Consider the following 13,061-nt stretch of genomic DNA (forward strand, 5'->3'; position numbering starts at 1 on the left):
CCCCTCATCTCGAGTACTGCCCGTGACCCTGCAAAGGATAAAGCGGGTATAGAAAATGGATGGATGGATGGACTCAGGTAAATGAAATTGGTGAGATTTGAATCATGTAATTTTACATATTTCAATCCTGAAATATCAGTTTTATTTCATCACGATCTCTAAAAATACCGTTTTTATCAGGTTTAATATCAGAGTTAATCATAAAAATCAGATTTCACTTAAATGCCAATTATTGCAGAAACCCGTATTAATAAGCTTCACTTCTGAATCAGTTCCCCGTCGTGCTCGGCAGGGGGCGCTGTTTCCCCTCTTCTTAAATACCACTTCCTGTTCTCCTCGGCGGCGGTTTCCCGGGCAACCACCTAGCGACAACAGACGTGATGGGGCGAAGTTAACAAACAACCTGATAACTGACGACGATGGCAGAACATGCACATATCCTTACGTTTACGGTTTGTATTTGTTAAGAGAATATTACTTAATTAACTGTCCAACATTTTAACACAGAAAACTATCCCAGCATTCTACCAGAGCTCAGTAATCAGCTGCTTGAGTGAAACTCGTCGGTGTGTCATATTGATGGCCGAGGTGCGGGTGCGGGTGGCGGTCCGCATCCGCCCCCTGCTGGCCAGGGAGGTGCTGCACCGACACCAGGTGTGTGTGCGGGTGGTGCCGGGCTCCGCGCAGGTGCTGTTCGGCTCCGACCGCCTCTTCTCATTCGACCACGCGTTTGGACCCAGCAGCGACCAGGATGAGGTGTACGAGGTCTCCGTCCGGCCCCTGGTCCAGTACCTGGTCCACGGGTGCAATGCAACCGTGTTCTGTTACGGACAGACAGGCTCCGGCAAGACGTACACGCTCGGAGGGGGAAACCAAGGTAGGTGGCGCACACACGTGCTACACTGATACTATTTTAAATAATACATCCATGACTGATACAAATATTGTGCTTGATCTACTTAAAAAAAATAAGTCAACTTTTTGCATGAGATTATTATGTAGATCAAGAAAGACTAGTCTTTGTATAAACTACTTAATTTTTTGTATGTAAATAATACATTTTGCAAGTACAGTCAACTTAATTGTTTACTTTATCAAAATTAAGTTGACTTTTACTTGAATTTTGTACATACTAAAAATTAAGTAGTTTATACAAAGATTAGTCTTTCTTGATCTACATAAAAATCTCATGCGAAAAAGTTGTCTTCATTTTTTTAAAGTAGATCAAGCAAGATATTTTTTACTGTGGTTGTTCTACTTAAACAAATAAAGCATGTTTCATCTAAACGTCTGGTCAATCTGTCCAATAGATTAAAATTGTTAAAGGAAAAGTAAATACGACAAGATCATTGCTTGTTGTTTTGTGTGTAAATGAAAGGATTGCCTGGGATTACATAAATATTGCTTGTTAAGGAAAATATGCACAATGTCTTGTTTTTTGAACAAATGCTGATTAAGTTCAAAACTAGATGTATTCATGTAAAACAACAAACTTCATTTTTAATTGTTAATATCGCACATTTAAATATGTTATATTTACATGCGCTTAGATTTATTTTTTTCAGTGTAGGGGCCCATGATTGAGGGGCCCAGAGAGGACCCTAATGATGGTGAAATGATAATACAGAAAAGAATAAGGACACTAATTTATTAACTTAAAGATCCTCATGTTTGTTTGTCTGGTGCACCATAAGAAAACCAGTGAACAGAATCAAACGTTAATACAAGCTTTATTATATCATGCACAATGTTTTCCAGCCAGAGGTACACTTTTCTCAAACCACATAGGGAGGAGAGAAATGCACCCTGACGTCATCAATCCAGTCATATTTATACTGAAAAAGGGGGTGTTTTGTACGTTACAGGAGCAGATGTTGAACCTTATCTGGGAGGCCAACTGCAGGGAAAGAAACTTAAACATGTCACACTTTCAGCTATATATCTTCTGTTGTCTATCTCTAATCTGACATGCCAACCCAGCAAAGATTTACGACAACCAAAACCCAGAGAAAAACTGGAGGGGACCATCAATCTTAAACATCCGTTCCTCTTCACCGTCCTCACCTAAAGAATAACTCAGCTAATCAGTCTGGTCATAAAAACAGGAGGTGGTTCTGCGCTGAGAGCAACCATCAGTGTACAATCTTATAGAAGAGAACCCTCATACTTAGCATTTTCATAAAATCCTAACAGTAGGTTGGCACACATGTGCTAGGGGCCCAGAGAGGCCCCTAATGATGGTGAAATGATAATACAGAAAAAAATAAGGATACTAATTTATTAACTAACAAAATCACACATTTTTTTATTTTCAATGTCCTGGTTACAATAACTTTGTTTAAATTTGTTTTGGAAAGAGTCAGATCCGCAGAGAACAGTGATAGATCTTCACTGCTGCTTAATAACCTAATAGCTACTCATGATGTAATATCATCTCCAGATGAAGAGGGGGGAATTATTGACCGTGTTGGACAGGATGTGTTCGTGCTGTTGGCGGAGAGGAGTAAGAACAATGATGGTGTGGAGGCCAAAGTGAGGGTCTCCTATATTGAGCTGTACAAAGAGGAGCTAAGAGACCTGTTGGAGCTGAACACCAATCCCAAAGAGCTTCATATCAGAGATGATGAAAGAGGAAACACAGGTAATGGAAGGGTATTTTTGATGTGACAAAATATGTTTAGCTTTAGAGTACAAATGACATCATGTTATTTACTCTTGTTAATTCTTAAAAGTTGTCCTAGTTATACAGTGCTGTAAAAGTGAATTTCTCTTCCATTAATTTGGGGGACTTTCAGTCAAGCATCATATGTTTTTAGATACTAATTAGACCTTTCTCACTCAACTAATACCCCCATCCGGTTTGGAGCCTTACTTTTGTAATACAGGTTTCTCTGTAATGGATGGGGATGTTAATTGATTCATTGATTGAATAGCATTCTTTTTTTGTTGTGTGTTGTCTTTTTCAGTTGTGGTGGGAGCCAAAGAAATAGTTGTTACATCAGGAGAGGAGCTGCTAAGTCTTATAGAGATGGGAAATGCTCTGCGCCACACTAATGCTACAGAGATGAACGAACACTCAAGTCGTTCTCACACCATCCTCACCCTTCAGGTCAACATCTGTTGCCAGAGCAACGACTCCTTAAAGCCTGCCCAATCTTCCAAACTCTGTCTGGTCGACCTAGCTGGTTCAGAGCATGCTCGAAAAACTGGAAACACCGGTACACGACTTAAAGAGTCTGCTCATATCAACACGGGCCTGCTTGCACTCGGTAAAGTTATTCGTGCCCTCTCAGACCCTGCTCGAATCCGGCGTGGTAAAAACCTCGGCAGTACGCATATACCATACCGTGATGCCAAGATCACCCGTCTTCTTCGTGACTCACTGGGGGGAGCCGCCCATACCCTGATGGTGGCGTGTGTAAGCCCCTCCCACCACTTTGATGCTGAGACTCTGAACGTCCTCCAGTTTGCTTCTAAGGCTTGTCACATCCGCAACTGTCCAGGAGCAATCAACCCTCACACAGAAGTTAAAGGCTTCCCTACAACCTGGCACCCCAATGAGGCTCGAATAAGGGAGCTGGAGTATGAGGCAGAGACATTGAGAGAGCTCCTCAAAGACAAAGAGAAGGACACAGAGATGGAAATGGAGAAGACGGGAGCTAGAGTTGGAGAGGAATCTCGCTTAAAACAGTCCAGTGAGATTCAGATATCTAAACCGGCTAAGAAAGTGAACCAAGGGGAAATGTGGCAGTACTGCCTCTTGGCAAAGGAAGCTGCAGGTCTGCTTTCAGATATCTCTGGCCTGTTACCAAATCTTTTATTTAGGCAGCAAGTGAAAGATTGGCATGAGAGACTGACAGCTGTCTGTCTGTCAAGTGAGACTGATAAGACAGACTTTGCAGAGGGGCAAAGAGACCGACCTCCCCATGCAAACATTTCAAAATTCAGCAAAGTTCACAAATGCCAGGTAATAATAAAAAGTAGTAGTGGGGTGAGTCTCAAATTATTGTGTTATCCAGCAAGTGGTGGGGAAAACAATGAACAAATGGATAAACTGGACTGGAATAGACCTGTTGTTGTTCCAAGATAATTTTTAATTGATACTATATTGTCCATTATATAAACATGCTACTGTAAGCATTGTTTTTGTAGTGTGGAATAAGCCTTTGAGATGACAAGCTAATCCTTAGATTTCCATTATTATTATATCAAAATCTATATTGGAAAATGTACTAATCCAAGAAAAGCAGAGATATAAGAACAGGATGCAAAAACAATACACACTGGATCAGATACTTTTTTGAACAAAAATGCTTGTGTGCCTGTTTCATGTGCTTCATGTCTCACTTATCAATAAAAGAGCACCTTTTTCAACAGAAAGATGCAGAATTGAAAAGGCTACAAGATGAAGTCAAGAAACTTCTTCAAGAGAGAAGCATCCACCTTAAAGATTTTGAGGAAGCAAAGGAGCGAAGTCGAATACAGGTTGGGTGCAGAAGAGTTGGTGCAGTAAAACTTGAATTAAATGGCTTCTGTTTTAGAGTTGCATTTGCCATTTGAAACCATTTGCATTGTATTGTATTTCTGTGTGAATGCTCAGGCAGAACAACTAGTGGATCAGCAGATTCTGATTGATCGCCTTCGCAGCAAGCTCTTGACCTTTCATGGGGCAAACTCAGGACCAAGTGTGGATGTTGAGGCTTCTGGATTCAAGGGGAAACGACCCCACAGTGTTCCTCTGACGGGCTACAGCTGTGTACGCCGGCCTGCCAGGAAGGTAGGTAGCTGTGCTATTTGTTTCTGTGTGGGTGTGCAGCTGTTTCTGTTTTATTTATTGCGCTACTTTGTCCTAATTACAAACATGGTTGCTCCATGCATTCATGCACGTTTCCATACTGTTGTTCATTTCTTTGTATATTTTTTGTCCGAATGTCCATGTGTCTGTAGATTCACTCCAGTCCACCAGCGTACTCACTGGAGAGAGTGATGGCTGCTTTCAAAATGCGTGGTCGCCTCCTGCTGGCTGAGATCGAAGAAAAAGACTGCCCATTCATTAAACAACAGGCCGAGTGCAAAGACACGAGTCAAGAAGAGGAAGAAGAGGAAGAGAATGAAAGTTTTAATGAAAGAAAGGGATTTAGGTGAGAGCTTACATAAAACAACCTGGATGCCTGTTTCCTTGTCTTATTGCCATTGCTTCTGTCTCAGGTTTGTTAACAAACTATAACGTAAAATGAAAAAGGAGTCAATTATTTTATTAGATATTAATGATGCACAAATGTTCTTTTTTTCAAGTTAAGATATAAGTTTCCGGTCAGGTCCCTATTGGCTAGTAGAGCTAATGTCAGACTGAGCCCATGTTAGCGTAGAGCAGGTAACAGCAGTCAGCTAATGTTCCACATCTGGAAAGCCTGACCCAGTTACCACTAACCACTTTCTTTCCAATAGTCAATGTGCCTCTCAGTGTTTTTCAGTGCTTTTTGCTACGTAATTGAGAAAGCAAGTCATATGTGAAAAGCCCTACACTGCACACATCAGAAATCTCTTGCTTAGATTTTTTTTAAATTATATAAATCAAACAAATCTTAATCAACCTAATAAAATATTGCAATTTCACTTCAGGCGTTCCTTGAATCGAACATGGACCAGCCAGCGTAAGAAAAGCACAGGATTAGATCACACGCTTGTTGGAAACCCGGAAGGACAGCTGACTCAGTGGACCACAGGTACCCTTTGCGTCTACTTCACCGCTCATTCTTTTATTTTGTTTCACTGTGGTGTTAATAAAACATTTAATGTTAAAATAAACTGCATTGCATTTCGAATCACCAGTAACTGTTTATTCACAGATGCTAAAGGAAACCAACTCAAGAAAAGCCATATGAATAAGGCAAGAAGAGCTGCTGAGAGAAAGATCCATGATCTGTCCGTCAACATGCAGATGAAAGAAGAGCTCATTAAAGAACTTGACAGAACTGGTGTGTTTACATGGCAGCCTACAGTATTCATGTGCTTACAGTGAGATGAAATCTTGAAAATGTACTTCCTGCAGCTTTCCAAGGCTTTATTAGGAACTGAAGAATGACACTGAGAAGATATGCTAAAAACATATGGCTTACTCTGAGCAGTATTTGCATCTTTAAATGTATGTTTTTATCTGGCAGAAACTGAAACTCAAGCATTGGACAGGGGCAGTAAGCGCAGTGGCAATGGCAGAGAAGTGGACGTGTTGGCGAGACTTTCCGTGCAGAGCCAGCAGGTGCGAGCAGAGGCGTACCGTAGTCTGCAGCACATGAGACTGCAGAGAGCACAGCTTCTGAGCAGCCTGGACCAGCCGAGAAACACTGGTGATGACAACATAGAGCACGGCCAAAACGTGGTCAGTTGTAGTGATTTTTTTATTTTGATTCTTTTATAAAGAATTATTTAAAATTGTCTTCAGTCTTAGTTAAGTCAGAGACGTTCTATAAACCGAGACAGCCCACTACGGTTTTGTTTCTTGTATCTGTGTCACGTGACTGCCACGCCCCCTTAGGAGACCGGAAGTAGGTCCTGAGTATTGAGTCCTATGGGAAAAGTGAACGTGAGCACAGATTATTACCAATTCCTTCGCCCCATAGTAACCTAAGTAAATATGGGACCCATTTTTCAAAAGCCACAAACCTTCTGAACATTCTGACACCAAAATGGACATTTTCAGACCGGCAGATTAGGAGAAAATGAACTTTGTTTGAGACCTGTCTCTGTCTGAGCAACACACTCTCGCGAGATTTGGCTCTCATCGTTTTCCCAACGGATAAAATGAACTTTAAAACTAATATAAAACTTGCTTCTTTGGTTAATAATACTGTTATTTTTATTATTTAAGCCTTTTTTGGAAGAAAGTTGTACTGTATCTAGTGTTGTATGTTCCAAAACGATGTGGGGAGAGGGGCGGCCACGCCCACTTAGGAGACCGGAAGTGGATACCATTTCAAACCATTGCCAGTAACGGCAATGCGCTATCTTGTGTATAGAGGATCTTTGGTTAAGTGTGAATGTGCCACCTCTGTTGGGCTAATTTCTTTTTTTCTTTTTTAGACTGTTGAGCAAAATACCCCAAAAAATGTGACTTATATTTGATCAAACAGTCAGTTTATCCATTAACAATAATAAACAATATTCTAAATCCCTTGATAGTGTTCATCCTGAAACCCAATTTCATTCTGGCTGATGTGGTTCTTCCTGAGCACTCTCTCATGAAGTGCAGACGCTGTTGAGCCTTCTTTGCGACAGCTTTGGTGTTTGCAGACCAGGACAGGTCTGCGGAGATGGTGGTACCCAGGAAGGTGAATGTGTGGGCTCTCTCTACCAAGACTCCATTGATCTAGGGAGGAGACGGGTCTGCCTTGCATTTCCTGAAGTCAAGGATTATCTCTTTGGACTTTGCAGGGTCACGGGGGTCTGCTGGAACTTATCCCAGCTCATTTCAGGCGAAAGGCAGGGGTTCACCCTGGACAGGTCGCCAGTCTATTAAACTTGTGTAACAGTATTATCAATACTGATTTTTATTTACAGGAACAAAGTTCTGAAGGCTCAATTGGGTGTAAAGAAGAAAAGTCAAACAGAATGGTAAAATATTAAATTCTTAAGGAATTCTTTTAAACTTTGTTTTTGCTCGCATCTGTCCGTCATCTCTCTCGTACTTTGTCTTTTGCCCTTTCGTATTTTCTTTGCTCCCTTTTCTTAATTTCCCACATGTTCACCTTCATGTCCTCACCGCAGCTGCGTGACACCAGTTGGATGGAGGAAGAGGAGGAGCAGGTTCTTCAGAAAAGAGCAGAGCTGCAGGAGCTGGAAGAGGAGCTAAAGAGAAGAGAAGATGTGCTTCTGCGCAGGGAGGCCTGTCTGCAACAGAAAAACAAACTAGAGAACAAGATGCTACGCTCCAGTCAGGTCGGCCTGCAATTTCTATGGAATTTGATTTATTTAAAATGAAGGAGTATGAAGACACATTAGCATCAGATGAATATGGTTTATTAAACACAAATAATAATTAAAAAAAAATGAAATCAATGACTTTCCAGGCTTTGAATCAAGATCTGCTACGTGTGTCGACGCAGTTAAAGTCTGTGGAAGAACAGCTCCAGAGCAGCAGCAGCAGCAGCAGCAGCAATCTGAGCCAGACTAGAAGCATTACCATAGAGGAGCTAGATAAAGAGAGAGGCATGCTTAAGAAGAGAAGAGACACTCTAGATGCCCAGCTGAGAGACAACAGAGTGCTCACTGTGGAGGTAGGAAACATGGGGAAATTCTGTGCACAATGTACATATTTGTAAAGGTTTTAGCAGAGTGTCATTAAACCTTACACTGTCTTGCTGTGCATTGTATAGTTCACATTTGGATTTATTTGTGTTCTTATGTAGGAGGAGCATTCCCTTCTCCAGCTTGAGGAAGCGATTGAAGCGCTGGATGCAGCGCTGGAGTTTAAAAACCACTCTATCAAGAACAAACAGCAGCAATTATCAGTCAACAACTCATTGTTGCACCAGTCGCAAAGCACCGAGCCAGCCCAGCTCTGTGATGTCACCAGGAAGCTGAAGGACCTCTCACCACCTGAGGCTTTTAAACTGCTCCTCAAATATTTCAACAAGGTCACATAAAATTAATGCACACATTTAAATCTTTACATTTAGAACATACAGGGCTTCCCTTTTGCTTTTTATAGGTCCTAAATGTGTCTGGATGCAATTTATATTCAGTGTTGTTCAGTGTGAATTCTGGTTTGCTTAAAAAAACATGGATATACTTCTTTACCAGCTTTATTCTTCCTCCCCTTATTTAACTTGTCAGACTCTGTCAATTTAAATACACTCCCTTGGATGCCTGGTTGCTCTATATTATACTGATTCACTTTGGGAACTTCTACCCTCTTCTTTTACCTGTCCTTTGTTCTGCAGATATGAACTTAAACAGAGCTAAAAATTCAGACCATGCATCTATATAGAGATGTCCTGAAACAATGATTTCTTGTGTTTTGTCTCTATTTTGGTCATTCTCTGCAGGTTGTTTGTCTCCGAGAGGCAGAGCGTCTTTTACGTTTGCGCTGTGAGGAACTGGAATTACATGCTGGGGAGCAAGAGGCAGTGCTAAGGAAGATGGAAGCTGCTATGCAGAGTCTGGCACTGGATACAGACCGTAGGCTCACCCAGCAACACAAAGATCACCAGAACAACATTCAGCTCCTTCTACAGAAACTTAAAGGTGAGCAACCTGGACGAGACATTTTAATCTTATGTCTATCTATGGTATTTTAACTGAACTTTCATATACAGTACATTATCTTTCTCACATACGTATTTATATGTGTGTTTAGAAGGAAATTCTGGAGCGGCAGAACAAGCAATACAAGATAGACTGCAGCATCTGGAAAAAGAGCTGTTTTTCTATAAAACATCCACCCGGCAACTCAAAAAGAAAATCAAAGAGCTTCTCAGTGATGCCATGCACCCCGACAATGAGCCATCATGCAAACAAAAGAACAGACAAATGCACAATACCCAGACACAAGCAAATGCAAATAAACCCCAAACTCATTCAAAGGATGTACAGATGGGGACACAAATGACCACATACACAAAAATATATGCCGAGAGAGACACAAAGACAAACAGAGACTTCTCCCCAAGCAGACAGACCCACCAAACTCATTCAAAGGATGTACAGATGGGGACACAAATGACCACATACACAAAAATATATGCCGAGAGAGACACAAAGACAAACAGAGACTTCTCCCCAAGCAGACAGACCCACCAAATGCAGTATCCACCTTCTGCTTCCCAAGCGCTCAAAAAGACAACACTCTCTGAACACAATCAGATACTCACTCATTTTCAAGGGAAGAGTGTAAAAGGTCAATCAGAAGAAAGTTCAGAAGTCTATATGTGTCACAGAGAGCTCAGAAAGATTCCTCCAGCTGACCTGCATGTCTCTGTTTCTGCCACATGGGGACAACGGACTGTTGTTGATATCAGCACAGAGTCGGTGTTGGAAGACTCTATAGAAGTGCTCAGAAAAACTGACGGGTAATATTGCATTATTTGCAGACCTATTTGCTACTGTTACTCAGATGTAGTACATACTTTTCCATTGGTAGCGTGTCAACAAGAGATTACAGCTGGATGGTCAGTAAACAAAAGACATTGTGTGTTATGAATGCTTTATAACTGTGAAAATGCTCATCTAGTGCTTGTTAGAAGATACCAACATTGTTAAAATACTTTGTGTGGCTTTCAGGACATAAGAGTGCCTGTTAAATTATCTAATGTAATGTTACAATATGAACAGATGAGTAAAATCTCTTAAACAAGGGACCCAATCCATACTAAATCTTCTGGTTTATACATTCATCATTAGAAATTACATTAAGGGAAACCACCATTTTCAACAGAAATGACCTGAAAAAAACCATTACATGGAGGAACTTTCAGTAACTTGCATGGGTTTTTGTATTTAATTTTATAGTAGAAATTAGTTAACTTATCATTTTTGAAATGATAGCACTTAGCACTTAACACGTCATATTTGTCTCCCTCCATTATTGGGGAATGTTGATTGTAAAATTTGAATAAGAAAATGTTATAAAATTCTTATTATAGCTAAACACTTTAAAACTAGATTTATACTGTAACAGTATTCTGATAAATGTGTAATATAATATTTACAGCCTTATTCATACAGGGAATTGGCATGTTTCTGAAATTATTTTTATCCATTTTATACAATATCTTATCTTATGGTTAGCGTTCTCTAAATTTATTTTCACCCTTGTTATTTCAATATTTGATTGAAGATTTGTGTGTGTAAGTCTAGTATGAACTATTTGTATTACCGTATATAAATGTAATTTATTTAATTGTATAAAATTGGATCTTTTACTGATTAAATGTATTCAAATTTATCAGAAGCACATCTCACAGTCTGTGACCTTGTCATTTCTCAGGTTACCAGCGTTTTGACATCATTACCCTATAATTTTGGGTGGATTGCACTACTCTCTACCCTTTGAAAAGTGGATTTGCTAATTCTATTCAAAGAGGGATCAAATGCGATTATCAGAAACAGTAATGATGCATTGTTTCTTGGTAGTAATATAAATCATTTTTAAATTGAGCTTGACACTATTTAAAAATACAAGAATAGTTTTTTTTTCTTCTTTTTTTGGGGGGGGGGTGTCATTATTATTATTATCATCATTATTATCTCTAGTTTTCCCATCATTTTTATGCCTGATCATACTGCCTGCTTCTCAGCGGATGTATGTTATGTTGTCATGACGATCAGACAGGAGATGGCTTAAGACGTGAGAGATCACCATGACAACTGAGCAAACCACGGCCAGGTCCGAATCATTTTCGAGGAGATTGTTACAAATGAGCTGTAAAATAAAAATAGACACACGTAATACGATCTGTGTAACATACATTTCTAAACAAAGACAACACGTTCTTGGGTTAATTAACAGCAGCTCTGAATGAACTAAAGCGACAGCGCGAAGCGGAATAGTAGTTGCATTTGTGCACCGCGGCTTCCGTACTCACTGGTAGCGACCCAGCAGTTCTTTCGTGAGCAGGTGGAAGTGTGCTGTACCAACTTTTACTGTAAGTCCTGTCTCTTCATCACAAGCTATCGCTTGCATTTAACACAGTACACAGTCCTGACTTAATGACGGTGTTATCGAGGTGCATGTATCCCAACTTTTGGACTTGTTGTGAAGCTAATGAGCCTGGCTAGCTCAGGTAGCTGTTTGCTCTGCAATGCTAAACTGCGACCACTGTTAGCAGCTTCACTGAAACAAGACACTGAGCTACACTACTGGCCGGGTTTTAACCAAAATTACCGCTACACGTTGCCGTCGTTTTGCAAATAAACCTGTTGACTGAGATATGTTGACGTTTTGGTCCTAAGAAAGGGATAACTTGCTTCACTATCGCTTCAAGTGACCATAACAAGTCTATTTGTGCTTCTCATTGCCTAGTTTTCTGTTAAGCTATGGCATCGTCTGCAATGATCACAGTCCCCACCACAGCTTCCCGGTTTGCCCTGCTCCAGATAGACTCGGGGTCGGATTCTGACGCCTCTGAAACGGGGAAGTCTGTGTCCAAACACGGACACTCCTCCGGGAAGCCCCGGCAGGGGAAAGCCGGAGCCGGCGGGGGGAAAGCTGCCCAGGGAGGCGACAAGAAGAAGGACAAGAAGAAGAAGAAGAAGGAGCAGCAGCAGAGCGAAGCAAACGAGGCGAGACATTAAACACTTGGTTTTTACGTATGTACGTGGTTGAGTTTGAGGACCTGAGTTTCATTTCGTGAAACGAGGCGTGATTTTTTTTTTTTTTTTTTTTTTTTTTTTTTTTGTGCTTCTCTTTGTTTCTTTTCACGGGGAACTGAAACTGCAGAGGGTGCTCAGGTGCTCTCAGCCATTCATTAGTTTCTGGTTTTTTTTTAGGCAAGGCAAGGCAAATTTATTAATATAGCACAATTCAACACAAGGTGATTCAAAGTGCTTTACATTGACATTAAAAGCGGCAAGACATAATTAGACAGTAAATAACAAATACGATTGAAAAAAATAAGAATAAGATGATAAGAAAAGAATTAAAATAATAAAAAACACAAGCTGTTAAAAGTAAGGGCAGCAGAGTACAGCAGGTAAGTTTAATTTAAGAGTACCTTCAGTAAACAGTAATGTTTTGAGGCCTGATTTAAAGGATCTACAGTTGGAGCAGACCTCAGGTCTACAGGAAGTTTGTTCCACCGGTGAGGAGCAGAATAACTGAACTGCCTCACCTTGCTTGGTTCTGGTTCTTGGGAACCACAACAAACCAGATCCAGATGAACCTCAGGGGTCTGGGAGCTTCATAGGAACTAACGGATCAAGCATGTATTTTGGTCCAAGACCATTCAGTGCTTTGTAGACCAGCAGTAAGATTTTAAACTCTATTCTTTGACTCACTGGAAGCCAGTGTAGTGATTTCATGACCGGTGTAACGTGGTCCAGTTTCCTGGTGTTTGTAAGGACTC

The 13,061-nt window shown here is 40.7% G+C and overlaps 2 protein-coding genes across 3 annotated transcripts in view; both read left to right on the forward strand.

Annotated features, from left to right (window-relative positions):
- The first annotated feature begins 579 nt into the window (after positions 1-579).
- On the forward strand, positions 580-10,549 carry LOC133451083 (kinesin-like protein KIF27). Its single transcript, XM_061730022.1, has 16 exons — positions 580-877; positions 2,441-2,641; positions 2,967-3,967; positions 4,378-4,485; positions 4,601-4,777; positions 4,948-5,141; positions 5,623-5,726; positions 5,850-5,978; positions 6,165-6,379; positions 7,558-7,611; positions 7,765-7,935; positions 8,067-8,273; positions 8,406-8,633; positions 9,045-9,243; positions 9,356-9,611; positions 9,723-10,549. The coding sequence occupies exons 1-16, from the start codon at positions 580-582 to the stop codon at positions 10,069-10,071; spliced, it is 3,891 nt and encodes a 1,296-aa protein (XP_061586006.1). The 3' UTR covers positions 10,072-10,549.
- Positions 10,550-11,564: 1,015 nt separating this feature from the next.
- gkap1 (G kinase anchoring protein 1) overlaps positions 11,565-13,061 on the forward strand; it is an 8,785-nt gene continuing 7,288 nt past the window's right edge. For both annotated transcript variants that reach the window (XM_061729281.1, XM_061729282.1), the window contains exons 1-2: positions 11,565-11,642; positions 12,020-12,279. In XM_061729281.1, the coding sequence (XP_061585265.1) occupies positions 12,034-12,279 (246 nt within the window). In that variant the 5' untranslated portion in view covers positions 11,565-11,642; positions 12,020-12,033. The remainder of the gene's footprint in view (positions 11,643-12,019; positions 12,280-13,061) is intronic.

This window comes from Cololabis saira, chromosome 9 (genome assembly GCF_033807715.1).
Source record: "Cololabis saira isolate AMF1-May2022 chromosome 9, fColSai1.1, whole genome shotgun sequence".
Taxonomy (NCBI): Eukaryota; Metazoa; Chordata; class Actinopteri; order Beloniformes; family Belonidae; genus Cololabis; species Cololabis saira.

Coding starts and splice junctions, on each gene's coding strand:
- LOC133451083 (XM_061730022.1), top strand. CDS start 580: ATGGCCGAGGTGCGGGTGCGGGTGGCGGTCCGCATCCGCCCCCTGCTG. Junction 2,642..2,966: donor TGATGAAAGAGGAAACACAG/GTAATGGAAGGG, acceptor TGTCTTTTTCAG/TTGTGGTGGGAGCCAAAGAA. Junction 4,486..4,600: donor AGGAGCGAAGTCGAATACAG/GTTGGGTGCAGA, acceptor GTGAATGCTCAG/GCAGAACAACTAGTGGATCA.